The following is a 26,266-nucleotide window of genomic DNA, read 5'->3' as shown; positions in this document are numbered from 1 at the left end:
CGCCGCCCCTGAGCCTCTGGCCTGTACCCCAGTTCTGTATGCACAAATAAATAAATCTTAAAAAAAAAAAAAATTTAACTCGGTGGATCCAGTCGCAAAACCTCGCTCGTATGTTCAGGGCTGCAGGTTGGATGGGTTCGTAGAAGCCTCAGTCCTGTGCCATGGAGATGCTCTCAGCAGTGCAGCATAAACAGTGTAAGCGTATCAGTGACAAGCCCGAGTAAATACTACAGGAAAATATGCCTAGCTGTGTGTTAGCACCAGTCAGGAAGCAAAAGTGGAGCTGGGCCAAAATCGTGGAACTATATCTGTCAACGCTCTAGATTGTTCATTCTAGATTGTTCATTTGTACATAGTGTCCATCTAGACAGACAACTAAATGTAAGTGGCATGCAGTTTCTGTTTGAGTGACTTCTATGATTTCTGTTCACCACAATCAGATTCTTCAGATGTTCTCTTTCTATGCTGACGTTGACTTCTTGCGTACCAGAAACTTAATAGGGCAGTGGGTGAGCCTGACCAAAAAAATGCGCTGAGAAGCAACATTATACCTGGTAACAAAGGCTCAGACGCCTAAAAAAGAAAGAGAGCAACCCAAATCCTGGACCACCTGGCCAGCTTACTGTACCTGAGGGGCCCAGCACCTCGCAGAGGCACGACCTGCCCTGTGCTACTGATTCTTAGCAGACATCATTGTACATCAATCTGAAACGCCTTTGCTTCAGTCGCTGTCATTTAAAGCAGTGTATTCTTGCCCCTTGCAGTTCTCGTAGCTGCACTTTTATTATGAAAAATTTCTAACATAGACAAAGTTGAGTGGAGAGGGAGAACCATGGACTATAGTGGAGAATTCTGTGCCTCAGTGGTGGGTGAGGTGTGTCCACACACCTGTACCTGTGCACCTTATACCTTATAAGCACCTTATACCAGTGCAGCCTTAAACATGGGTGGAGGGGGGGGTGGCCAGTTGCGGTTGCAGGCAAGAGTTTAGGGGTAAGAGTCCCTCACTTTTTTACAGTCCTGAGAATCCATCCACACATTTTTTGAGTACGTACTGCCTGTCACCCAAATGAGGCTGACACGTAGCGGTCGCCGGCCTGTTCGTCTTCTTCCGTTTGTTTACAGTCCTGCCACCCAGTTCTCTTGTATGATTCCTACTGTTTTCTCCCTCCTTGTTCTGTCAAACTTCTGCTTTCCAGCACTTTTGTGTTACCTCCTCCTTCCCATCAAAATGAAAGCCTAAAGAAGTTTCCCTGGAGATGCAAAGGAGGAAAGAAAGCGCATCTGTTTTTGTCTTTACATCCCCAGTGTCTGACACAGTGTCAGAATATTCATGCTTTCAATAATTCAGTGAATCACTGAAGTAAAATGAACGACGGTGGGTGACATATAGAATACGGTGGGTGTTATAAATGGGGGTGGTTGTGGGCGACCACGTGGAGGGAGGTGACGTCGCCATGTGAGGGACAAGATACCAAGGTAAATGAGATCTAGGAGAGGAGGGTGATGAGTTCGTTTTGTTCACTAAGTCAAGAGTTGGCTCTGACGCAGTTGAGGTACTTCATTAGCCAAATGTTCAATGTTTGGAAAGTTATTTGTAGTGTGCTTCCCAGGATATATTGGGACTTCGCCCCTTTCTGATTTATCTTAAGTTGACTCATATAGCTCTACATGAACAGAAAATTATAACTATTAACTTCTGTTTATAGTACTGGAGAATTAAAAATACTATCAAGGGAATGAGACTGGAGGTATTAAAAAAGGAAATCAAAAAGAAGACACGCGTCGTAAAAAGACTTAGCGCCCTTTCGTTCTTTGGATTATATTTTCACCTGATCGTTTGCTTTCAGTGTGTATTCGACTGTGATCTAAGCATCTGTGGTCATTTGTAATTATATTCTTGTATATAGTTTCAGTTGACAACCTAATTTGCTCTTACGGCAATACAGGTTTTCATAATATAATAACAAAATAGCCACTTAAATAAATCTTGTTCCCCTGCTATTAAAAACTTGATCTGTCTTTTCACTGGGCTCTGTGCTAAACAATTAAAATCTCCCCTCTTCACACTCTAGAAATTGCCACGTGTACCTCTTTCACCATTCTGTATTTTCTTTTCATTCTTTTCGTGCAGAAGCAGGAATGTCCTAGATGTTGTTACAACAATTCTAGGTTTTCAAATTCCAAGTTATGTAAAATACTTACTTATGCATTGTACTGCATTTGAACCAGAATTAAATAAAATGTTCATGTGTGGTATTTTGACAACCACAGTCCATTTCCAGGGGGAAAAAAACAGTATCACTTAAAATATTTTCTTTACCATGTTGGTCTTCAGCAAGCAGCGAAGGGCTTTTCTGAAGTAAGATTAGACAATAGAGCCAACTTCATTTTTTATGCACGTGAACAGAGAGGGCTTGAGGTTATTAGTTGAAACCGAGTAACCTTTCCAGGCTTTCATCTCTTTCTTTTCAAATTTGAATATGAAAAGCATATTCAAGTCAAAGACCATCACTTTAATGACATTTGGCAGTCATTTGATTTATTAGGTTTTAGAAAAAATTTTCCTTTAAATATTTCATCATACTATGCTAATCCTAGTAATATTGCCAGCTGCCGCCTGTACCTGTATTAGTGGGGACAGAATGGTGTGGAATTTTCTCTGTCATCCTAGTAAAATTTCCATGAATCTACTGAATAATAAAATAACCTTATTGAAATATTCAGATCTGGGGTTTTAAAGTGTCTTAGAATACATAATAAAAGAAAATGTCTTTTGAAAGAAGAGGGTAAAATTACTTCATCAAATATTGAGGGGGTTTGACAGCAGTGAAAATTGTTCTTTATGGGAGTATTTTTACAATAAAATACTTATGCTTTTCAATATGATTAATTATATTATATACTTTGAAATAGCCAAGTAATCACTATGGTGAATTTGCACACTGATTTATATTTAACAATGAATTCCTAAAAGTTGGTCATCTAAGCAAGTTTGTTTTCGTTATTATTTAAAGTTACATAATGTACTCTGGATTTCATAAGGAGGGGTTTCGTAAAGGGGAATACAAGACAAATTGAAAAATTATGAAAACAAACACATAAGCAACTGCCTTGCTTATGATCTAACTTTTAAGACATAGTCTATTTTAATTTGTATTAAATCACTGCTCAGAAAGACATCTGTGACTCTCATGTCTGTAACACTAAAATCTTTTACGTAGGATTGAAGTGACAATTATACAAATACATTTTTAGTTCCTAATTCTAGCAAAATTAGATTTTTTAAATTTCAAGAAAATGTTAAATTAGATAACAATTTTGTTTCTGTTTGAAAACATTACTTACTGAATGAAATGTTATGACAAGATATAATAAGAGAATGAATTACGGTTTCTGCTCTTGTTAATAAGGATTCATATGACTACATATATTAGCATAATAACTACATTCAACAGGCTTTGATCTCTGAATAACTGGAACTTTTTCAGGTACTGTAGATTAAATAAAAGCAGTGATAAACATGTACTTCATTACATTGTTTGAAACAAGGCCAACTGATACTTGTCGTTCGGAAACCAATCTTAGATGAAGATCTCATAATCTTTGCTCCGGATAGACTACTCGTGGGGTATTTATAGCCTCCAATATAAATCAGGAGAGTATTGCCATGACTCTGTTAACTTTAAACCCTGGGGCATAAGAATCTCATTCTTTGTGTGTGTGTGTGTCGTGAATAATCTATCATATGTAACTACACAGTAGTGTACAGTACGTTCCAAAAAGAAACCCACTGGCCTTCATGTTTTATTTAAAATGGATAGTGGGAAAGAGTAAAGGATTTCTTATTTGTTTCTCTGTTGTTTTCCATTTTTGCTCGTTAAACAGCCCTCCGAAAAAATAAGGATTGAGATCATCGCTCTAAGCCTGAACAGCTCCAGAATAACCGCGGACAACACTATCCAACGGCTGTTTGTCGAGTGCCGGTTCTACAGTCTTCCTGCTGAAGAGACACCGGTGTCGTTGCCCAAGCCCAAGAATGGGCAGTGGGTGTACTATAACTACAGCAATGGTAGGTGCCAGTCACGTCAACACACACTTTTATTTTTGTCTCTATCGATAAAGGAACAAGGAAAAGTATAATTCTCTAGTGTTCGCATAAAACCATGGAAGCCTTGACAGCAGAATCAAGAAGGATTAAGAAATTAAAATGAAAAGAGGATGAATGAGGAAACAAAGAGGGAGGGAAAGCAATGTTTCTCAGTGTCCTGCTGTATCACAGGATCAATAGAATTGAATTTGGAAAAAATGGGATATTTCACGGGGGAGTCCTAAGTTTTCCTACCTTCCGATCACTGACTTCACATAGGTATTTCTACAGTATGTGTGTATGTGTCCACGTTCAGGACATTAATTGAGGGACATGTATTCTTAAAAGACCATGTCATCATTTACTACTCACTTTCACTCATAACAACAGGCAGGCTTTCTCGTTTCAGGCTTTATCTTTGCCTCATTTGACATGTAACTCTACTGGATCAGGACAGACCCAGTATACACCCTGTACGTTCTTAGATCAACCAACATTAAGGTGGTTTTTAAGTACAGTTAGAAAGGAGGGAGACTAGCCAATTAACTGCCATGAGCCTACCTTAAAACTGCTTATGACGTTCTCCTAAACTCACATATTAAACCAAACCATAAAAAGGGAGTGTTGTATTATTTGGAGCAAAGCAGGCTCTCTCATGCTAATTGGGCAACATTTTTTTTTTCATCAGCTTTATAAGTTACAATTTTATTAACATATTTACTCACACAGTTGTATTAGCAGAATCACAACAAATGCTGGCGGTTAGTTTTTGGATGGTTTTGTTGTTGTTGTTGTTTATAATATGCATCATTAGAAAACTGTTTATTACTGGAGACAGTGATCGTGAGTATCCGGGTACTTGGTCTAATCCAAAGAGCTGTATCGTCAGCTCTTACTAGCTATGGGAACTTGGCCAAGATATTTCAGTTTCATGATGCTGTGTTTTCTTATCCATTGAACAAGTTGCTCTGTAAGCTTCCTTCAGATTCTGTAATTCTGCAGTAATAGGCAGGTTGAGAAATCACATGTGAAATCAGTAGTGTGGTCAAGACTAGAAGCCTTTCATTGTCTTGATGTAACAGAAACGTTTTCAAAAATATTTTCTCAAGCTTCCTAGAGACCTTTTAACTGCAAAGTACCAGAAAAGTAAACCATATCAAAATATCAGTAGTAAAGAAAGAACTGTTTAGTCAACTTCCTTTAATGAAGATTCCCCAAAAAACACACTCTTCTGGCTCGTATATTCTTTGGAAAGGTCAGCAGTAGAATGTTTGGTTGGGTTGGCAACAAAATTGTTTTTTAGAAGTTGATTAAACATTGAGAAATTTGGCCCTTGCAGAAGAACAGCTGTTTCCATTTGCTTAAGGAGCACTGCAGAGTCTTCTCTGGACGGGACCAGTGGTACATGCTCAAGCGTCCCAAGGTGTGCACACTCTCACATGGTCACCTGCATCTCTTTAGGACTGTTGGTTGCGTGGCTGACATGGGTTTTTGCATTGGTTTTCTTGTTTGTTTGTTTGTTTTAAGATTTATTTATTATTTATTCATACAGAACTGGAGTAAAGGCCAGCGATGCAGAGAGTGAGAGGATTCACCAGGGACAGAGTGGGGAGCAGAACAGGCAGATCAAGGCAGATCAGGCAGATCAGAACACTGCTGAGGGGAGCAGCGGGCGGGTCAGGAGGGGTCTGCCACACCATGTGGTCACCTCCGGCGGGAATCGAACTTAATGCTTATGCGGAAGTGGCTTAAGCTTCTTAGTGATGTGCTTTAACCCGCTGTGACATCAGGGAGGGCCCTGCGTTGGGTTTTTTTCCCCTTTTACTGCAAAAAAAAACCATACTGGTTGATATCTTAAGCATTGTTTGCATTTGTATTGAATTAACCATTTGATACCAACAAGTAAACTTGTATCTCTATATCACCCTTCTTCAACTTCTGTCCCTAACTATGGAGACTTGACTAGAGTCAAGATTAATTAAAAAGAATGTTAAGTATACTTGTTTGGAAAGAGGGGAGAATGTGCTTTGTATTTAGAAGTATTGTATCTACTATACAGGAAGAAATTCTAGGTTGTCACCATATTTGAGGAATAATATTAACCTTTTAAAAGGTTCTATTTTATTTTTCAATTAAGTGTAACATGATAGAAGTGTTTATTCTAAAGTGACTATATTTGCATATCCTTCCTAGCATGGAAACCTCCTTGAATTTTTAGCTAATAAGTAACTACCTCATCTAATATTGCCATGATTTGCTGTTCACTTGTTACTTGATATAAATGTCAATATAATGTAGTCTTACATCTTCCAAATGTTATTAAATGTTAATGAAATTAATTTTACTTCCAAACTGACTTTTTCATTTGGATAGAAAATTTAGAGGACTCTGCGCGCAGGCTAGACTATATTCAAACAACTCAGCAGCCGAGAGGCTGACAGAACCTCCGGATGACTGTTACCCTCTGTTAGGGCTTGAATCTATTCAGAAGGGATTTGTATGCTGAGACCTAAGTTAGGTACATAAAATGAAAGATTTAGACTGTGATCCCCAGGATTATTCATAAACTAATTCAGTCTTTCTTATTACCAATTTCACCTATACAGAAAATAACTGTAGGTGATAAAACTGACAAAGTTTAAATCACTTGCTAAACATTGGTAGCAAGATAGATATTTGCATTTCACTCTACTTGAAAATTTTGCTTGAAGAATGCTGAGAGAGCAAGAAATAGTTTGGAGAGAAATAAGATTAACGGTAAATCTAAAGAATGTTGTCTAGGGCTAAATAGTTTCTTCTAGGAAAGTAGAAAGAAAAAAAGATTAATGAATTCATCCCAAGTTTGTATGAGACTTACACAGATCTGGGCCCTTCATCTCTGAGGATTGAACAGTTTATCTTTTAAACAAAGTTAATTCAAAAGATGAAAAGGATACAGAACTTTCCATTTAGTTACTAATGAGAGGAGAAATTTGGTAAAGATAAGGATTAAGGAGATGATAATAATTCAACACAGAAGTTATCTGGAATTCAAGGTTTATCACCCTTTATAATTAAATCATCTGCATTTCTTCTGCCAAATTACATTAATAGAGAATAAGAGAGTTGCTCCAGCCTATGAGTGAGGGTGTTTTTCTAGTGGTAGAAAACTCAAGATCATCTCAAGTATTTGAACTACTAGTTTTGTTCTTTTTTGAGACGTGCAGTTAGTCAGTTTGTCAGAATCTAGCAAGCCCTAAACAAATGTGATTTCTGAGAATTTACGGTACATGGCTGAACTTTTTAGAGCGTTCTGATATTCCTCAGAGTTGCTTTTTAAAGGATATATTTGGCGTTCTGAAACCAATGCATATCTTTAGGAACTTGACCTAATTAGCTGTGGCCAAAATGTCCCTGTCTCCAACATGTTTCGACACAAGTGCTCACTCGGACCCAACCCCAGTGCAAAATGGAGCAAAGCAATGTTGGGCCAAAGATAGGTCTGTGTGTCAGCGGCGCCGAGGACATTTGCAAATGCTGTTTCTCAGGCCCCACTCCAGATCCGTCAGAAACTGGGTGCCTGGAACTCAGGGGCCTTGTAGACCTGCTAGGGATTCTGACACACGCTAAAGACTGCAAACCAGTGAGGAGCTAAGTCGCCCAACGCTGGCCCTGTGTAAGCAGGAGAGCTGTAGCTATCATTTGGCGCACCTTTGGAGAGCTAAGCTCATTCTGAGGTAGCTTGCAGTTTTTCCAAAAGCAGTGTTTACAGAGTGTTTCGCCAGGCCGTGGTGGTGCAAGAGTTGAAGTCTCAGCGGAATCAAGCCATAGCCAGCCACTGCGGAGTGACAGGGTGACCCACAGAAGACCTCTCCTGTCCCATCACTGCTCCCCTCAGCAGTGGATTTCAGTAGTTCCGCCTGTTCTGCTCCCCTCTCTGGTGAGTCCTCTCATCCCCCGCACCTCTGGCCTGTACCCCAGTTCTGGAGTGCATAAATAAATAAATCTTTCAGAAGTGTTCAGCCAAGAGAGTTGATGAAGGCATGCGGACCAGATATATCTACTCAGTATCCCCTTAGGAGAGAACGTAAGCATGGGCGTCCCAAAGGGCGTCTCTAGAGGCAGACACTGGTGGACCTCACCTTCCCCGGGTCTGTTTAATGTCACTAAAACGCCAGTCAAAATGATTCTTCCAATGCGGCTGCAGGAAGAAACGTGTTAAGCATGGGACTGCACCCGTATGAAGATCATGAGCAGTGGCTGTCACTGTTCTCGGGAAACATGACGCGTGACGTGCCAGATGGGAAACTGGCTGCGCCTCTCGCTTTTTCCCATTTTAAATGTAAAGTTTTGGGTTTTTGTTTTTTTTTTTTTAAGAGTCGCCACGTGACACAGGAATTTATGTCTGGGTGTATAACCAGCAGACTGGAAGCAGGGACTCGGGGATGTTGTTTATCAGGAACAAAGGCGGAGCAACCCAGAGAGCCACCGGGAGGCAAAGGGTCGCCCAGAATGGGGGGCCGGGGTGGGGTGCGGGGAGAGAGTGAAAGGAGAGCGAGGTGACTGGTCTTGACACACCTCTGGAATTCTCGCTCACACTTCACACTCCCGGGGAAACTACCCAGTCTTATTGTGAAACTCTGGTACGCGCCGTAGGGGAACCTTGCAAACATTATGGTAAGTGAAATGAGCCAGACACAGAAGGTGCTTCCACTGTGACGGGCGTCCCAAAATCTCAATTCCCAGAGACAGAAGGTGTCGGCAGAGCCCGAGGCGGGGAGCCGCGGAGCGGGGAGCCGGCACTCAGCCGGCCCAGGGTTTCCGTGTGGGCTGGCGAAAAAGCGCTAGAGGCGACGGCCGGGCGCTGCGTTCACGGAGCCGGCCCCCTAGCAGTGGCTTCCGTGGCACACTGCCTGCGAGGTGGTTCTTACCACGTTTTTTAAAAATTTAAGCTGGTGGGAGTCATCAGAACAGGTTCCGTGCGGTTGAAAGACTATTTGGATGCTGACCTTTGGCTTCAGTCTTTTTTTTGTCTTAAACCTCCGTGACTACCCGCAGGTCCCGACCCTGAACAAGCCTGTGTTGTGTATTTGGAAGTTGCTGAGACTTCTTAAACGTTCTCATCACAAGTAAATCATTTCTGAGCTGAGTCACTAGCGTTAGCTACATGTATCTGGGTAAACATTTTGGAGGATACACCACAGCAAACTGTTCTGTGACAGACCTGAAGTTTACATAATATTTTGTGTCAATTGTGTCTCAATATATAAGGAGGTGAAACTATCCCAGACAGAACAGAACAACTGTAGAACTCTGAAATCATTAAGCACCTTTTTAGCCTTGATCCGTGAAACACCGTATTCACAGAAACCTCTAAGCCCTTGGGAGCCTCAGTCACCTCTGTGGTCTGTCGCATTTACTACTGTGGCAACACACAGTGCCATTTCACCTTGTTCTCACTTCTCTGAAACCACTATGCCACCCCACAAGCAACTGTGCCCCCACCCCGTGTTCTAACTGGGCGCCCAGTGTGCTCAGGGAGACATTCTTTCTCAGCACGAAGTGTGTCTGTCCCAGGGCGGCCTGCCTTTAGCGTTATCGTGGTGTCACTCCCCTTCTGTGTACTTTTGACCAGGGAAGATTTCTAATATTGAGGCCCGGTCACAAGGGAGCCTTTGCCACCGAAGTGGCACCTGGGACAGAAACATCTGCAGAAACTGAGGCTGAGAAGCTGCTGAGCTGAGGGAAAAAGTCACCAGGACAAGAACTGGAGTGACCACCCGGGCGATGTCATTTCCCGACTGCACCCACTTACCTGAGCTTCAGGTGTTCCCCGTCTCCTTCCTGGTGGGGCGTCAGATCAGTTACCGCATCTCCTGTTGCAGCTCTGTCCTGAAGAGATTCTGGGCCTTTCTCCATGTCGCTCTCCCGGGCTCCCCACCCAGACACCAGCCCACGTCAGCTGGCGGGCTCCCTGCGTCCAGTCCACGAGATGCCTCTTTTATTGCACGCTGTGGCAGGAGAGAAGGATTAAATTACGGAGGCTGTCAGGAAGGACAAGCTCTCTGCCATACATTATCATTATCACTCGCTTCTTGGGTGAAGGAAAATGCACTAAATCCCTCAAAGACAAAGCAAGAAAGACCGCTGGCTTTAACTGTCATGACTGCTGCGCCATTAATCGGCAGTGACAGCGATGTGGCCGTCGTAGGTGTTGCCTGTATCTCCTCTGACAGTGTGCAGAGACCTGCAGGGGACAGACGTGACATCACATGACTGTTCAGATTTGATTCTGGTTTCCAGAGCTGCTTGCTTTTCCAGGCATCCAAGTGAGGTGGCATGATTTGTGTCTCTCGAAACGAGTATTTATACAAATGCAGAAGGCTCCACTGTTGCATATTCCTAAGTCACTTCCTCTTTTTTTTTTTTAATAGTGATCTACGTGGATAAAGAAAACAATCAAGCAAAGAGAGACATCCTAAAAGCCATACTGCAGAAACGAGAGATGCCTAACAGAAGGTACCGTGAAGTACTCCAGATTGTCTGATGGTTTATATGAACTAGATCTCGGTAGCAAGGTGTGGCCCGAGAGAAGGAATCAGAGCACCTGGCTTCTCTGGACACGGTGACCTTGAGTGACTGTATGACCTCCCTGGGTCTTTCTTCTAGAAATACAGAAGCCCTCCCTACCGCCAGACAGAGAGTAAACTGAGGCTCTAGAGCGCTTTGAAAACCAAAAGTCTACACAGTTGTCTATAAATTTCCCCAGCATTCAAGTGTGACTGGGTTTGCAGTGGCTGCAAAGAGGGTTTACTCTGGGGGCCAAAGCCTCAAGTGTAAATTCTCATCCCATCACTTAGTTAGCTGTTTGGCCACGTACTAACCACCGGGTGCATCACTTCCTTCATCTATAAGTAAAAGGGAGCTAATAATACCACACAGGGTTGTTGTGAGGATTATGTGAGATGCTGTATGTGAGATGGATAGACTAGTACCTGGCCAGCAGTAAGTGTGTAGTGTATTCTTGTTTTATTAATGTTAACATTATTTTAAATATCGGTAATTTCTTAGTATTTTTTTTTTGTGACAGCTTATCAGCTTTTTAGAAAAATTTTTACTTTGCGATCGTTGTTTAATAATTCATCACGTTATGTTATCTTCCGATTGCTTCCCTTTTTTTTTTTTTTTTTGGCAAGTTTAAATGGGATACTTTGCAATTCTGGTTCAGCAGATAAGTCATCCTCTTTCGAGAAGGAAAAAAGCCCAATCTAAGCAAGTCTGTGCGGTGTGCCCTGAGCTGCATTTCACCAGCTCCCCTTTGGCTCCTCCGGGGGACCCCTTAGCTCTCTCTTCCACTTCTCCTTGCCTGAGGCCCATCGATGACACAGCCTCTCACTGCCAACTCAGTTGGAAAGAGGCTCAACTTCCTTCTCTCCTGGCGTTGAGGAAGTCAGTGGTAAGCACGTCAGTGTTAGCTTCTGTGTCGAGAAAGGAGACGGGTTTCTTAGCTTCGGGGTCATGTAGTAGCCCCTTCCTTGCTTCCTGGGAATCCCTCGACCATGTCCCTGGACCACAGCACTGAAGACAGGGCAGCCAAGCCCTGTCATGAGCCTGTGGCTCTGCTTTCCGGGATGGCAGGTTTCATTCAGATTCGTGGTGTCACCTTGTGCATTTCAGTTTCTTTCGGGGTCCCCTCAAATACCGCCAGCCCCCTAGGGTTACCCGGTCCCTAGGACTGAGCATCTGCGTGTCTGTGGTCAGCTCTGTCCACAGACAGGCCCAGGTGCACGCTCAATGTTGCTTCCTCCAAAGTGTTTATTGTTAAAAAGACCAATCTGCTTTTATTAAGAGCAATCTTTTCTCAGAAGACATAGTAAAATAATTAAAAAAAAAAAAAAAACTCACAATCTCTGTAATGATTCCCACGCCATTATTTCTCTAGAAACTCTAAACACCCCAGACACACACGGTGCCACTTCTGAGACTGACCACTGACCACGAGAGGCACTGCAGGACGCGGGACCTCTGGGCCGTGGCCGCCGCCCCTCCCGGGGCTCCGGGCCTGGCCCTGACAACTGTGTTTTCTTCACAGGGAAAGGGCGTTTGCACCTACGTTTTTCCACAGCCAAAGACACTTGTTATTCCAGTGGATGTCCCCACCTTTTTGATCAGAAGTCATAGCGCATAAGGGATCTTCTCGTTTACAAAAGTTCATTTTCCGAGACAGCAGCCTTCCTGAACGTGTGGTGACTTCACAAAGCCACGTTGGAGAAGCGGGGCCCACCTTCCCAGACAGCCCCGCATAAGGGTCTTTATCTTGGAATCCAAGGTGGCGCCTCTGGCACCTGACCCAGCTACATACACAGATACACAACATTATTTTCTTGAAGTCAACATGAGGTTCTTTTTTGGCTCCATTTCGTCTCTTAACAACGCGCTGTGCATCAAATCCAACGTAACCATCAGAATCCCAGTATGCAAAACTCATGGGGTTCTTGTTTCATGTGAAAGCGGATGATTTTAGAATAAGGAAAGAATCCAAACTCATGTTCAATGAGTTAAGGAGTTTTTGTGCCATGGGAGGTCCTGAATAACACAAGTGAAGTTTCAGATCTAAACCTTGAGGCCCAGCATGCTCCACGAACACCCCCTACCCCCAGCCCTGGATAAGGACTAAGCCTCTCAGTTCACGTTTATTCAGCAAACACCTAGAATCCCTGCCCCTGTGCCGGGCACTGCTACAGCTGAACAAGGTGCGGTCTCCACACGCATGGAGCCTACACCCCACCAGGGAAGACAGGCAGTAGTAACAAGTCAGTGCACGAAGTGACCACCTATTACAAGGGACGCTAAAAGAGCGTTCAGTGGAAAATAACCGTGAAGCAAACAAAGGGGTGACAGGCTGGGAGCCCCCGTCAGTCAGAGGAGCGCAAGGAGCACTCCCACCCCAGCCCGGCGTGGGGAGTCCCAGGCCTGAGGGGGATGTAGAGGTGTGTGTCCAGGCCCGGCCCGGCAGGCCCTGGCCTCCACCAGAACGCTTGGCTGTCCCCACGGGTGTCTCCAGACCTCGGGGCACACTTTCCGCCTGTTCTGAGCGTGGAGAAGGCTGTGCCCCTTACGCCCGTGTGGGCTAGAGGGGAGGTGTATGGTGTGGCTGTGGATGGACAGCTTAGCCAGAGTATAGTTTGTGAGTGATTTTAGTGTGACTTCCTCCCTTTTTAGCTTAACTTGATAGCGTCTTACGTTTGTATTTACCATCTCATTTTTCTCTCTGTTATTTAAAGCTAGAACTAATACAGGTTGGTTTTGTTTTTGTTTTGTCTGTCTGTGTGTTTGTTTAATTTCTGCCCCTTCCCTTGGCATTTAGAAGGATCTTTTGGTTTCTTCTCAGGATTCCTATACTCAGTGAGAAGAGTAGTCTGAGTTCATACACATATGATCCTTGGAGATGAAACATTACATTTGGAGATGTATTAAATATTAAAATCTGTGTAGCCTTTATTTTTTCTGTCTTATGAATGTAAAATGTACCTTTTAACTCCTCCCAAGCACCTTGATTTTAGGACCATTTTCTTCCTCACCAGTCTTGTTTAAGTGAGTGATGTAGACGTATAATTTGGCCATCAAAGTTTTCCATTGAAACAGGGCTACATTTCTCAACCACTACAGACAGACATTTCAGTGTCTCTACCTAGATGTAAAATAGCCATAATAGCACTGACCCGGTGTGGGCTGCGTCCCTGGCACGTCTCTGAGCCATCTCATTTGGCCCTTGTAGGAGCCTTCTGAGGTAGTTATGGTTATCCCCATTCTGTAGATAAGGAAGCTGAGATCAGAGAGGTTCAGTAGTAAATCCAAGGTCACACAGCAGATAAGTAGGAAAGCAGAAATTTGAACCCAGAATGGAGGCCCTTCACCGTTCCATCTTAACCCCTTTTATGTATCGTAAGAATACCCGATTTATTCATTGCCAGACTTCTCTTCCTAATTATTAAAACTGATTTCAACTTAAGGGACTTCTGTTTGCCGATTTAAGTGTATTTCTCAGTAAAATTGGGTACTTTGTAAAGGAATAAAATGTTGGCTTTGTGTACGTACAAGCATTGGAAAGAAGCTTATCTGTGTTTTTCAAGGCATGATTTCTCTGAGACTTGGTGTATTATCTTAAAAACATTATCTAAAAAACAAGTTTCTCGTTTTGTTCCTGTTTGGGGATGGACACATTTTGGCAGTGGTTAAAGTGGTAGTTCACGAATACCCATGGTTTGAGCTCTGCTGCCAAGACCTATCAAAAGAGCACTTCACTGTAAATTCCTGTCATTTGGTCAATCCAAGTGTGTTTGGCTGCAACACAAGCCACTAATTCAAATCAGTTCCATCAGGACCCTATAATTATGTGTCTAAAAGTAAAATAAAACTTGGATGCTATGATTGTAAGTTAGAAGATTGCTGAAGTAATGCAAACAGTTCGCATAGCTGTCGGGCAGAGCTACAACACTTACCTAACATGGTTCAGAGCATCCCCGGAGCGGAGCCAGGCATGTGTAGAACATACCGCCGGTTCAGGCGCTCAGCTCAAGTGCTTCCACAGTTGTTCGCTTCTTTCGAAAATGCTGCCTTAACCCCCACACTCTCTACTCGCTTCATCCTCTTCGTCTGAAAAGTAGATGTGTCAAAATGGGACCAGTTAGTGTACATTAGAGTGAACATCTGGTTCTCCGGGCCCGGTCATCTTCTCTGATTCTCAAGATAATGTCAATCGCCATGCTCGGGAGAGTGGATTAACGTTCATTGGAAGGCTGGGTGTGCTACAGTAATTCTAACCGTTCATGTAATAACTTATCAAACCTCAGATAATTTTCTTCTTATTGAGGTTGTCGGAAACTTCGACTTCATACTTAGCAGTAAAACTTCGGGAGTTTTCTTTGACGGTGGCTTTTCACTCACTTGGGGCGATTTTGTCTGTTCTTCCCCATCTCAGCATTCGCTTCACCGTGGTCAGTGACCCTCCAGAGGACGAGCAGGACCTGGAGTGCGAGGACGTTGGCATCGCCAGCGTCGACCTGGCTGAGCTGTTCCAGGAGGGGAGAGACATCATTGAGCAAGATGTGGACGGTGCGTGTGGAGACCAGGCCGCGAGGACAGCCTGCGCTCCCTGCTGAACCCCGGGATCCCCGTGAAACCTCTTTTTTTTTTTGCTGGCTGCTTGTGTTCTGAATCCTTGCAGCTCAAGCTGATGTCTTGCTGAAAGCTTCCCCCCATCGTGTTTTGCCCTTGTCCTCTGCCTTCCCCTGAATCAACAGAAATTTTTAAATAATTGAGTTTCCCCAAAAAGTATTCCTTTCATTAGTATTGGCGGGGAGGATGATAAAAATCTGGCCACGGGATCGTTGTAATGCTGCTACAGAGGCCGCCCGCCTTGAGCCCGACCCCAGCCAGCTGTGCTGTTCCCAGGCGCCTCTACAGGCGCTGTTAGGCTTCTCTTTGCCTCAGAAGCCCCAGTCCATGACATGGCCGCCGTGAGTAATTCTGGGTAGTTTGGTCACCTGTAACTGGGGGGAGATAAGGAATTCCTGACAACGTCCTTTGACTGGATTTTCACATCACCAAGCGTGATTCCCAGCAGTGCGTCAGTCAGTTCTCCGTCTTCATATGTGACGCATTTAGAGCACGCTGGGGGATTATGTTTTATGCATCGGACTTCTTAAAATTGGCAGGGGTGCCCTGGGCGTCTGTCAAAAGTGGAGAACTGAGGCTGAGTCCCACTCTCCTTTGTGAAGGGAGCAGAGCTGCTGAGCTTGTCTTGGGGAGTCATTTGTCCCTGCGTGAAACAAACGCTTGGTGTAGCGCCTCTGGGCCCTTGCTGTAGCCCAGCCACGGTCTGTGGGCGAGTAGGCCGCTTGGCCTGGCTGTGGCCCTGGTTCTCAAAAGTCAGGGTCTAACCAGAGGAGACCAAACAGCCCACTCAGAAACCTGTCCTGGGAAATCTTTAGAGACTGTGCATAGCCAGCACATGGTCATAGTTTTGGCAGGCACAGAATAAAAAGATGGAAGGATGCAAGTATGAGCCTACACCCTGTTGAAGGCACCACGAGAGTCTGACAAAAGTGGCCAGCGTGACCCGTGCTGTCCACTCTAGCCTAACCCGTTGTTCCCAGTCAGCTCTGTGCCACAGCCGTGGCCCCACTCTGTGAGGCCACGTGTGGCCCCACTGCTGTGACGCGGGCAGTGGTGGTGGCCCTGTGGCGGGGTTAAAGAAAAAGACCAAGCGCTAAGAATCTTAGTGCTGTGCTCTGTGCCGCAAGAATGAGAAGTCCCAAGGAGGGAGGCACTCAAGGGTGTGAGGGGCACCACTGGCCCCACCTTCACCCTGCCTGCTCGTGTCCTCCACCTAAGTGGCCAGTTTGATTCGAAATTTTCTTTACAAATTATCTGAGAATTAAACACAGATTCACACATTAAAAGTTCAGGATAAAAAGAAAGGCAGATAAACAGGAAATCTATAGACTTATCAATGCTGTCCCGGATTCGGGCCTGGACGCCCCAGCCAGCGACTTGGCCCACAGAGGGCTGGGCCCCCAGGCGCCGAGTCAGCGCCCCTCCTGGCCCCCCCAGAGGAGGCCCCGGGGGCGTCACGCAGTCCGCCCGTGAGACGCCTCAGGGAGTTGTGCCCTCCTCTGGCCCCAGCCTCCCTCCCGGACAAGCATCGCGCGGTGTCAGCTTTCCCCAGGTTCCCGCTCATAGACCTTCAGGGCCCGTCCACAGACCTTCAGCATTTCTCACTTCACGTATAATCTATTTTAAGTGGAATGTTTTCCTTAGAGAGATGGCGAAGCAATCCATCCAAATTACGATCATGCTCTTCACGGCGGTTTGCCCTCCTGAAATGTGTTATTACTGTGCCTTCGACAAGTTCTTTGTCATAACTTGATCTCTGTAGGCTTTTCATTCCTTACGCGCTCACAAATGCTGGTTCCGCCAGGGCATCGTAGAGCCTGAGTCAGCGTGAGGACGGGAGGAGCAACACGCCAGACTTGACTTTATAGATCCCAGCGACGCCGGCGAACCCCAGGCTTCCAAGAGATTATTTTCATCTCTGCCACCGCTGCCTCACCCACCCTACCTGAAGACAAGTCTGTGGAGTGAGGGTAACACCTTTCTTCTATTTTGCAGTGTTCGACGCGCGCGCGGGTGGAGAAACGATTGGCCAGCTGCGCATAACCGTGCAAGCGCTTCAGGCCCTGCGGTCTGTGGACGAGGCCTGCAGAGGCGGCGAGGAGGCTTGAAGGACACTGCCCCAGAGGCGACTCCTGCTCCTAGTAAATGTTCCCGGAAAGCTCTTAGATGAGGTTTTTGTCCATAACCAATCATTCACGGGAGGCTGGGGGCGGAAGGCCCGGGTGGGAAGTGTTCAGGTTTGGGGAGCCGTCTTCATTTGCTTATTTTTCTACTCCCTCCTTCCCGTGCCGGCCACCCTCAGGACCAAATTTCTGCCCACTGGGCAACAGCTTCTCAGTAATGTACAGCTACCTGATAGCATGAGAACACCGTCCGCATTTTCAACATTTTCTTATGAAGACCTGATATGCAGCTCCCATTTTTATTTTTAATAAGCAACAAACATAAATCTTACCAAACCTAAGAAAAAGAAGTATTTTGCTGTTATCCCTAATCGCCCCGCTAAATGGAATGCTATGATTAGCCTCATTACGAGTTTTGTACTGTGAAGATTTTATTAGAAGCAATATATGAAAATTACTTGGATTAATGTGCTAATCTTCCTCTTTAAAATGCTAATACCCATTTTATGCACATTAAAGCTCAGTGTGCATTTTCTTTGATGCATGCAGTTTCTATCAATTAAATATAAGAATGAGACTTGGAAGCAACTTATTAAATTACTGCAAGTTTTTTGGCTTGTTTTTTTCCTTAAAAGTTACAGCTATTACTATTGGTATTATTTTTGTGTATTTGTAATGGTGCTGTTGGCTCAGGGATGTATGTGTACAGAGAGACGCGCGCGAGCGTGTGTGTCTGTGTACACACACACACATACACACACAGAAATTTGTCCTCTGAAAGCTTAGCTTGTGACACAGAAAGAAATTATTTAAAGTATGGCTCAAATTCTGATACGCTTAGTTAGACCTGAAAAGAGTATCTTTTTATCGTTTTTAAAATTTACATCAGGCTTGTACAATACTGGAGTGTATCTGGATAACCATTCCTCAAAAAGCAGCTCAGAAAGTTAATTTTCTAGCTTTTACCCAATCTCACTGAAGGATTTAATTGATATTTTTAATGGAGCTGTGAATCAGTGCTGCAAAGGAATTGTCTCTAGAGGTCTAGGATATAATGCATTTCATTTTTTAATTTACTTTTTTATTTGTCATTTTCTTCAAAGGATTTTTATAGGCTGTGGGTTTTCACTGTTTGCAAACAGGCTATGTTCCTTCTTAAGCATATGTAAAGTATTCAGGGAGATAAGTAATTTATTAAAATCTACCTAATTTGCCGTGATATATTAAATCTCTGCTTCAGTGATCACAGACCATTTGATTTAGAGAATTAGGCATTCCCTCTTTGTGTGATTAAAGCTCTGGAAAATGAGTTCTTTGCTCCTATTTGTGAACATTCAAAGCCTGCTAATGGCAAGAAGATGGAATAGATTATGAGACAATTCATTACAGTTCAACAGGGGAAAAAAAGCAGCTATAATGCAAAAATGCAAGTATGAATATCTGCATATAGTTTGAACCATCTGTGCTCTAATGGCTTCAATAATGACTCTCGTCTTTAGGAGGCTTTGAAATGACATCCGTACACTATTAATTTGTTGATGTACATTGTGGGACCGGTAGAGTATGATCTGACCGCAGAAATCTATCAATTCCGTCTCTGCCATCGGGCCTTGCTGTCTGGGGCCTGCCATCTCCACGAAGAACCTTGCTCTCATCAAACTCTGCAAATCTTCATAACAGCTCATTCCTCTGGAACCTTCTCGAGACCACAAACATCTGCAGACTAAACCTCTCCAATCCTAGTAAACAGCCACATGTTTGCTGTCACTTCAGCTGGCTCTGACCTCATCTTTTGGGCCTCTCTTTCTAGCTTTCTTTGGCTTTATGCAGCTACAGTGTCATTAAGGCCCATAATATTCCCTGAAGTAATTTAAAACAGCCGGATTATACCCTGGGATTAGCTGAGTGGTTTTTGAGACATTTATTGTGGTACTCTTCCCAGGAGGTTTGTATTATTGTTTTAAAACGTTACATCCCAAACTAAAGACCCTCTCTGCTAGGAGAAGGCCCGGATTGTGCCGGCTCCCTGTGATCTTTAAATGGAGAGGGGAAGTTTTTATTAGACAACTTCTGAGTTTTAGTCAACTGTGTGGAATGTATACCTCAGATAAGATGAGAGAACGAACCATGTTTCTGTCACATTTGTGTACATCACCAGAATTAAAGATTCCTCCTCTAGTTTTAAAGCGCTCAGCTTGTAAACGATGTAAGTCTTCACAGAGCTCATTTTTAAAGGTAACTGAATAACCACTGACATGCTTTGAGGTGCGTAAGTGGCGCTGAATGCTGTCATCTGGATGCCTCAAGTGGATTTCGTAATCTGTCCGAGGACAATTTCTTGTTTTTCGCCTGCGTTCACCAGGGCTCACTGACAAGGTCGCCACCTTTTGGATTTACAGAGCAGGGGTTTTCTCCGGGTGAGCCAAGCCTGACACGTTAAATGAGGCTTGGGGGGGCCGAAGGGCACCCACAAAGGCCTCGCCGCACAAAGGCACCCCTTTAAGGTACCGCCGCCGGTGTGATCTTAGGGCTCTGGGCGGGGAGCCTTCCCGGACACTCAGCACTTTTTGAGGGCTGTGATGCTTGGAGTTGGGAAATATAAATAGAGACGTGATGTGGTGTGTGGAAGAGTGTATTTTACATGTTTTTTGCCTACTGTAGTAGAAATGTCAAATTCCCAGCCACTGTCATGAGAAGCAGTTGACAAAAATAAGTTTTATGGTTTACAGTGTGGTTTACGTAGAGAACATTTCTCTTCACTCTCAGTTTCAACATGTTTTCCGAATTATCATGGTTTATTGCCGTTTAACTTAAATTAGTGTTTTTTTAGAATAAATAGAGAATATATTTAATCAAATAAAGAACAGCCACACTGAGATTCTGCTGCCGCTGCCATTCATTTGTTACCACAAAACACAAATAATTTCTGTGTGCAGTGAAGAAGCGTGGGCCGAGCGCGGCCCTGGGGCCGGGGGCTCAGCGTGCACCCACGTTCCCACAGCCAAACGTAAATTATTTTAGTAATCTAACATCAAGCGCTGTGACAATGAAAACCACTTCTTACACATGTTCTAACAAGAATATGATTAACATTTTTGTGGATGTGGAAAATAACTTTTTTTTTTTTTAGGCAAACTGGCACTATTGCTGAATTTAGAATGACTTCCTTATGCACAAGATAGCAAAATGTGGATCATGTCTGCAAACAAATAGGAGAGTAAAATGTCATCCTTGTGCAACACAGAACAGCCGAGGGAGAGCCCCGCGGGTCATCAAACCGTCGTGTGATTGACAGTATCGGGGTTCATCCCCTACCCTGGGAGGACGCTTTGATTAAGTCGCACCCGCCTTGAAGGAGCAGGTTGAGGTCTGACTACCTCAACAAAAGCCAGACCCACGATTTCTGATAGATTGGACAACTTGCCTGATGCGGCCCACGGGAGGCAGCAGATAGAGCTTTTGTGTCCCTTTGTTTGGAACAAAAGCAAGCTCCAAGCCCACCGGGAAGCTAACTACTGCCCACACTACAGACACTGGCGTTACGGAAGCTGCAGAGGCAGAGTTCGAAAGCATCTCCTCATCCCCACCTTTTTCACCTTGCAAAACAGAATTCCCACTCCCATTCAGAGCATCACCAGCCTGGCCTCCCAGCCCAACCTCCTGAAAAAGGGGGGCCCGTGTTTCCAGTGCTGGTACAGCTCCTGCCCTTTCTTCTTCCACGGAACATTGATCCATACTTCTCCTTCCACATTCCTGAAGTAAAATCTGGTACCTCAGACCCACAGCACGGTTTTTCTCCACCTGTAGGCTTTTCCTCTCCTCTTGGCCGCTTCTTAGGTCTCCTCATTTTGCTCATCTTATTCCTCATCTCTTCACAAGACACCGTTAGATGTCTTTGAATCAAGTTTACCGTTTCGATCTTTGCATTTACGTCATCTGTTCTGTCGCACCTGTGTGCAGCTGCACCCCTCTCACTCAGCATCTGTGAGCGTCCCAGTGGCCTCCCAGGAATGCTCCTTTGTGTTACTTCACTTCTGAATTTAACATGACAGCGGCACTCTCAGCAAGCGAAGGGAACAGCAGGCTCATTTCTTTATCTTCGCTTCTTGTACCTTTGCACAGTGAAGTAACAGCGACGGCAGCTCAGAAAAATCTCAGAAATCTGGTAAGGAGCTGAATCACAAGGAAGTTTTCACAATGTTTAAGGAAATGTGGCATTCCGAGCTTTATTTGCTGTGAATGCGCTTTGTCATCGTTCCAAGACCACATGTCTAAAGACTAAGACAACAGAGAAGTCGAACAGCCATTGGACAATGGAGTCACCATCTGTGAACTTTGACAGATAATGCTTAACGTTGTTTGTAGAGTCAGAGGCAGTCTGGGGAACTATAGCTTAGAACTGGACACTGTAAAAAAGGAACCCTGTGAAAATCACAATAACGAATGAGGAATTGGTGGGTCCAGCAGCAAACCAGACACAAATGAAGAGCATATTCATGAACTGTAAGAAAAGTCAAGAAAAAGCTCCATTCGGAGGTGCAGAAAATACCAAAAAGAAAAAGAGAAGGCCCTCCCTGGTGGCCCAACAAGTTAGGACGCAGCACTGCAGGCTGGCCACAGCCGCTTCAGTGTGAATTCGATCCCCGCCTGCCCCGGAGGTGACCCACAGGGCGCGGCAGACCTCTCCTGACCCGCCCGCTGCTCCCCTCAGCAGTGGACTTCATCGATCTGCCTGTTCTGCTTCTCGCTCTGTCTCTGGTGAAGCCTCTCACCACCCCTGCACCTCTGGCTTCTACCCCAGTTCTATATGCAGAAATAAATCTTTAAAAGAAAGAGAGAGAGAGCGAAAGAGGAGGGGGGATAAAGACTTGGGGTGATGTGAAAAGTTACACAAATAACTCAAGTCCCAGGAGAGTGAAAAAGAATATTTCAAGTGACAATGGCTAGGGATTTTTCAGAATGTACAAAAGATGCCATTGTAAGAATCCTGTACTCTCAAGCTGGAGAAACACAGATCATTTAATGCACATTGTAAAAAAAATACTGAAAAAAGACAGACAAAACCTTAAGCACAGTCAGACAAGACAACACTGAGAGCTGAGTGTCTAACTGTGAGGATGGAAATTCCTGGGGAAGCAAGCACTGTCCGGGGCCCAGCCTCACACCCCTCCTTCCCATCCTGCATTCGCAAGTCAGGGCATCAGCGTCCCAGCTCTTGGCCAGCGGAAGCCAGAGCCGGTGGCTAAGTGCCCGCTCCCACCTCTGTGGCGGACAGTGTGGGTCCATTGGGGCCCCAGGCGTGTAGCCTCTGTCGCGCACACAGACGATCCGTTTGCAAATGCAGATGCAGCCTTGTGTTGCCTTTCTCTTGTCTGCGTCTGGTGGGCCACTCTCACTTCTCCAGAGTCACCCCCTCAAGAAAGTGCTTGCGTGCAGGCCCTGTTCCCCGGCTTTGGTGGCCCCTGACCAAGGCAGTAAATCCTAGGCTTCGTCCTAGAGAACAACTCGAAGATGGGATTCAGAAACCAGGCCCCTGGCCTGATCAGCTGGTACAAGGGGTGACACGGTTTCTGGTAAGAGGTGGTGTGATGACTTCCGCCATGTGACAGATCATTAGCGATGGTGGATTAAGATAAAGGGGGTGGGGGGGGGCGGGTGAGGGAGTAAATCACTGGGCTGGCAGCTATTCACTTTCTGCATATATGCTCTCAATTTTTTTAAGTTTAAGAAAATCTTTTCCCGGCCCTCGCTGGTGATGCAACAAACAGGTTAACGTTAGCACAGCACGGGTGAAGCTGTCTGCAGCCACTGCAGCGAGAGTTCAGTTCCCCACCAGGGAGGTGATTCACAGAGTGCAACAGACCTCTCCTGTCTCCCCGCTGCACCCCTCAGCGGTGTATTTCAGTAGTGTCTTTCAGCGGTGGGTGCCAGTTCTGCTTCCCACTCTGTCTCCGGTGAATCCTCTCACTGTCCACCCGCACCTCTGGCCTGTGTCCCAATTCTTGTGTGCATAAATAAATAAATCTTAAAGTATTTTCCACAGCTTAAAAACGTCAAAAGAAAGCTTTAAAGACAATCTTGATGCAAAAGAAAATATAGTATTCCACCTTCAATTAAATATAATAAGTAATTGTGGAGGGGGGACACAGTTCAGAAATATTAAAGCTCAAAATTGATAAACTGGAACTAATGGGAAGTAAAATTAGCAAAGCAATTGAAGAAAAATCAAACAAATGACTGAGGTATCTAACAGAAAATATCAGTAAACTAAATAAAGAAAATGGCTAGAAATAAAAAATACCAAGAAAATGAAATTAAAGCAAGAAGTACAAGAAATCAATGGGGAAATGAGAGATATACTGAGCAAACATTAGTATAATTGAAGAAGTTCAAGAAGAAAATAAAGCAATGAGATGGGACTAATATAGAAAATTGCACTTCCAGATATCACTCCTAGGATAAAAGGAGACCCGATTACACACTGAAAGGGCCCACTAGGAAGAAAAATTACTTCAAAAATCAACTCTGAAACATAGTTATACAACTAGACATCGAAGTTAAAGAATAAAATAATCCTGTGGTCCTCCATCGGGGGAAAAAGATCCAGTCGTATAGAAAGAAGACAGAATCAAATTAGCCTTAGGTTTCCAGGATTGACGTTTTTTGGTTTTTGGCTTTTGTTTTTCCTAGATAATATTTTATTTTTACATCATTTTGTGCATTTTTTCCATCTCAGCTGTAATCCCCATGGGCTTCCCATCACCAAACCTACCCGTGTGCCATCACCACAGTCCAGGGCATTTCCCTTCCCCCGCTGTTTCTGATCCCATTCCCCACTCCACCCCCACAAAATGTCTCTGGTCTATAGCTGTTCATTATTATTACTATTTTTCTCCCTGGTCTGTTATACTCCTGCTCTGAGTGAAACCATCCGGTATTTTTCCTTTTCTTTCTGACTTATCTCACTAAGCTTGATCTTTTCCAGCTCCAGGAGCAACTTTTAAAACAGGACAGTTGTGAAGTAGCTTTAAACAAAACAAAACAAAACAAAAAAGTGTCGGCTAAGGTTTTGTTGTTTTTTTTTTGTTTTTTTTTGTTTTTTTTTTTGCCCACTTGAGCTATTGTTCACCTCAAGGCTAAAAGAAAAAAATAGATGGTTTTGGTGAAATTCACCCAACATAAAATTAACTTTTAAAATGAACAGCTCAGTGGACTGCATTGCGTTGGCCGTGCTCGGCCACCACCCTCTGATTCCTGAGCACTCCCATCACGCCAGAGTAAACTCTCAGACCACCAGCTTGCCCACCTCGTACCCTTCACTGCGCTTCGTGTCCTCAAAGTCTGCCTGTGCTTTACCTGTGTCGGTACTAAGGTTTTTTACAGCTGAATACAACTCCACTGTCTGAACAACCTCCATCCTTTCAGCCACTCAGCCACGGATGGACACGCGGGCTGGTCTACCTTTGGGCTGCCGTGGTCATTTCAGGATAAGGATTTGCTTGAGCCACTGTCTCGGGTCCACCTAGAACTGGAACTGCTGGGCCATCTGACAACTCTAAATTTTTGCGGAAGTACCGGACTTTTCCACAACAGCTGGGCCACTGTACACTCCAACTGGCAAAGTACACGGGATAGTTTCTCCACATCCTTGCAACACTTGCTACTTGAAGCTCTTTTTCACTTTGAATCGCCATTCTCTGAGGAAAGGGGGATCTTCTCATGGCTTTGATTTGTGTTTCCTTAATGACTATAAATGCTTAATGATACTGAGCATTTGTTCATGTGCTTGTTTATAGCAAAACAATTTTAGATGTGCAAAAATTTATGGAATTTTGTACTAATCAGACCTTCCTGGGGAACCTCATTGACACCACCTTCATCCAACTAAGAGATGAATGAGAAAACTATTAAAGGACTGGTGGTAAGCACTGGCTGTCTTTAACCGCATTACTCAGACAAACCAAAGAGGGGAATGGGTTGGAAGGGCCGTGCACCTGTTAATTGCTTTGACAAATTAGTTGGAACACTGTTGTTTTTAACAAAGAGAAAAGGGAAGAGGCTGAAGAGGTGGTAAAGTAGAATAAATTCATTGATTTCACATGGACTATAATAGGTAGTAAAAGATATCATTTAAGCAGATAAAAGAGAGGAAACAAGTATACATCAAGACATGAATCAGAAAAATAATTTTAAGTCATACAATACTATGCATATATTTGAAAATCTAGATGAAGTGGATAATTTTCTGGAAAATGTAACTTACCAAAATTAAGCTTAGTAGAAATGAAAAATTTATAAAGCCAATGTCCATAGGAAAAACAGTTATTCGAAAGTCAATTCCAAAAAAGCACTATGCCCAGGTTTTACAAGGAATTTCTAATAGCCCTTCAAAGACTAGATAATATAAGGCTCTGTCAGATATATAAAAAGAATGAAGATTTTCTTAATCTTTTAAAGTAGTAATTATTTCATCAATGTATAAAAAAACAATATATACTGCGTGTACATGAAAGAAAGAAAGTTATAGACTGACCCCACTTAGGAATGTTAAAATAAAAAATCCTAAGTAAAATGTTATCAAATAGTACTGAATACTGCATTAAAAATATACTACATCATGATTAAGAAGTGTTTATTCCAGAGACACAATGCAGTGCAACAAACCCAAATACACATAAGTATACAAAGTTTTCCCCCCAAAATCAGGGAAAAGATAACTCAGTGATGATGCCAGAAGCAATAAAAGGCATCTAGAAAAAGAATAATTGAATCCCTGTTGAATCAAAATAAAATCTATAAACAGGCCCTCCCTGGTGGCGCAGCGGGTTAAAGCACAGCACTGAGAATCTAAAGCCACTTCCTCATGAGTTCGATTCCCGCCTGCCCCGGAGGCGAA

The 26,266-nt window shown here is 43.9% G+C and overlaps 1 protein-coding gene across 1 annotated transcript in view; it reads left to right on the top strand.

Moving 5' to 3' along the window:
* The window catches only part of RPGRIP1L (RPGRIP1-like), an 88,195-nt gene extending 70,222 nt beyond the window's left edge, over window positions 1-17,973 (top strand). Inside the window, exons 24-27 of the mRNA XM_012733220.1 lie at window positions 3,889-4,072; window positions 10,504-10,588; window positions 15,051-15,184; window positions 17,243-17,973. Coding sequence (XP_012588674.1) covers window positions 3,889-4,072; window positions 10,504-10,588; window positions 15,051-15,184; window positions 17,243-17,355 — 516 coding nt within the window. The 3' untranslated portion in view covers window positions 17,356-17,973. The remainder of the gene's footprint in view (window positions 1-3,888; window positions 4,073-10,503; window positions 10,589-15,050; window positions 15,185-17,242) is intronic.
* Window positions 17,974-26,266: the final 8,293 nt, after the last annotated feature.

The sequence above is a fragment of the Condylura cristata genome, unplaced genomic scaffold (genome assembly GCF_000260355.1).
Source record: "Condylura cristata isolate star-nosed mole 26May11 unplaced genomic scaffold, ConCri1.0 scaffold00039, whole genome shotgun sequence".
Lineage (NCBI taxonomy): Eukaryota > Metazoa > Chordata > Mammalia > Eulipotyphla > Talpidae > Condylura > Condylura cristata.
This window is presented reverse-complemented; position numbering and strand designations above follow the sequence as displayed.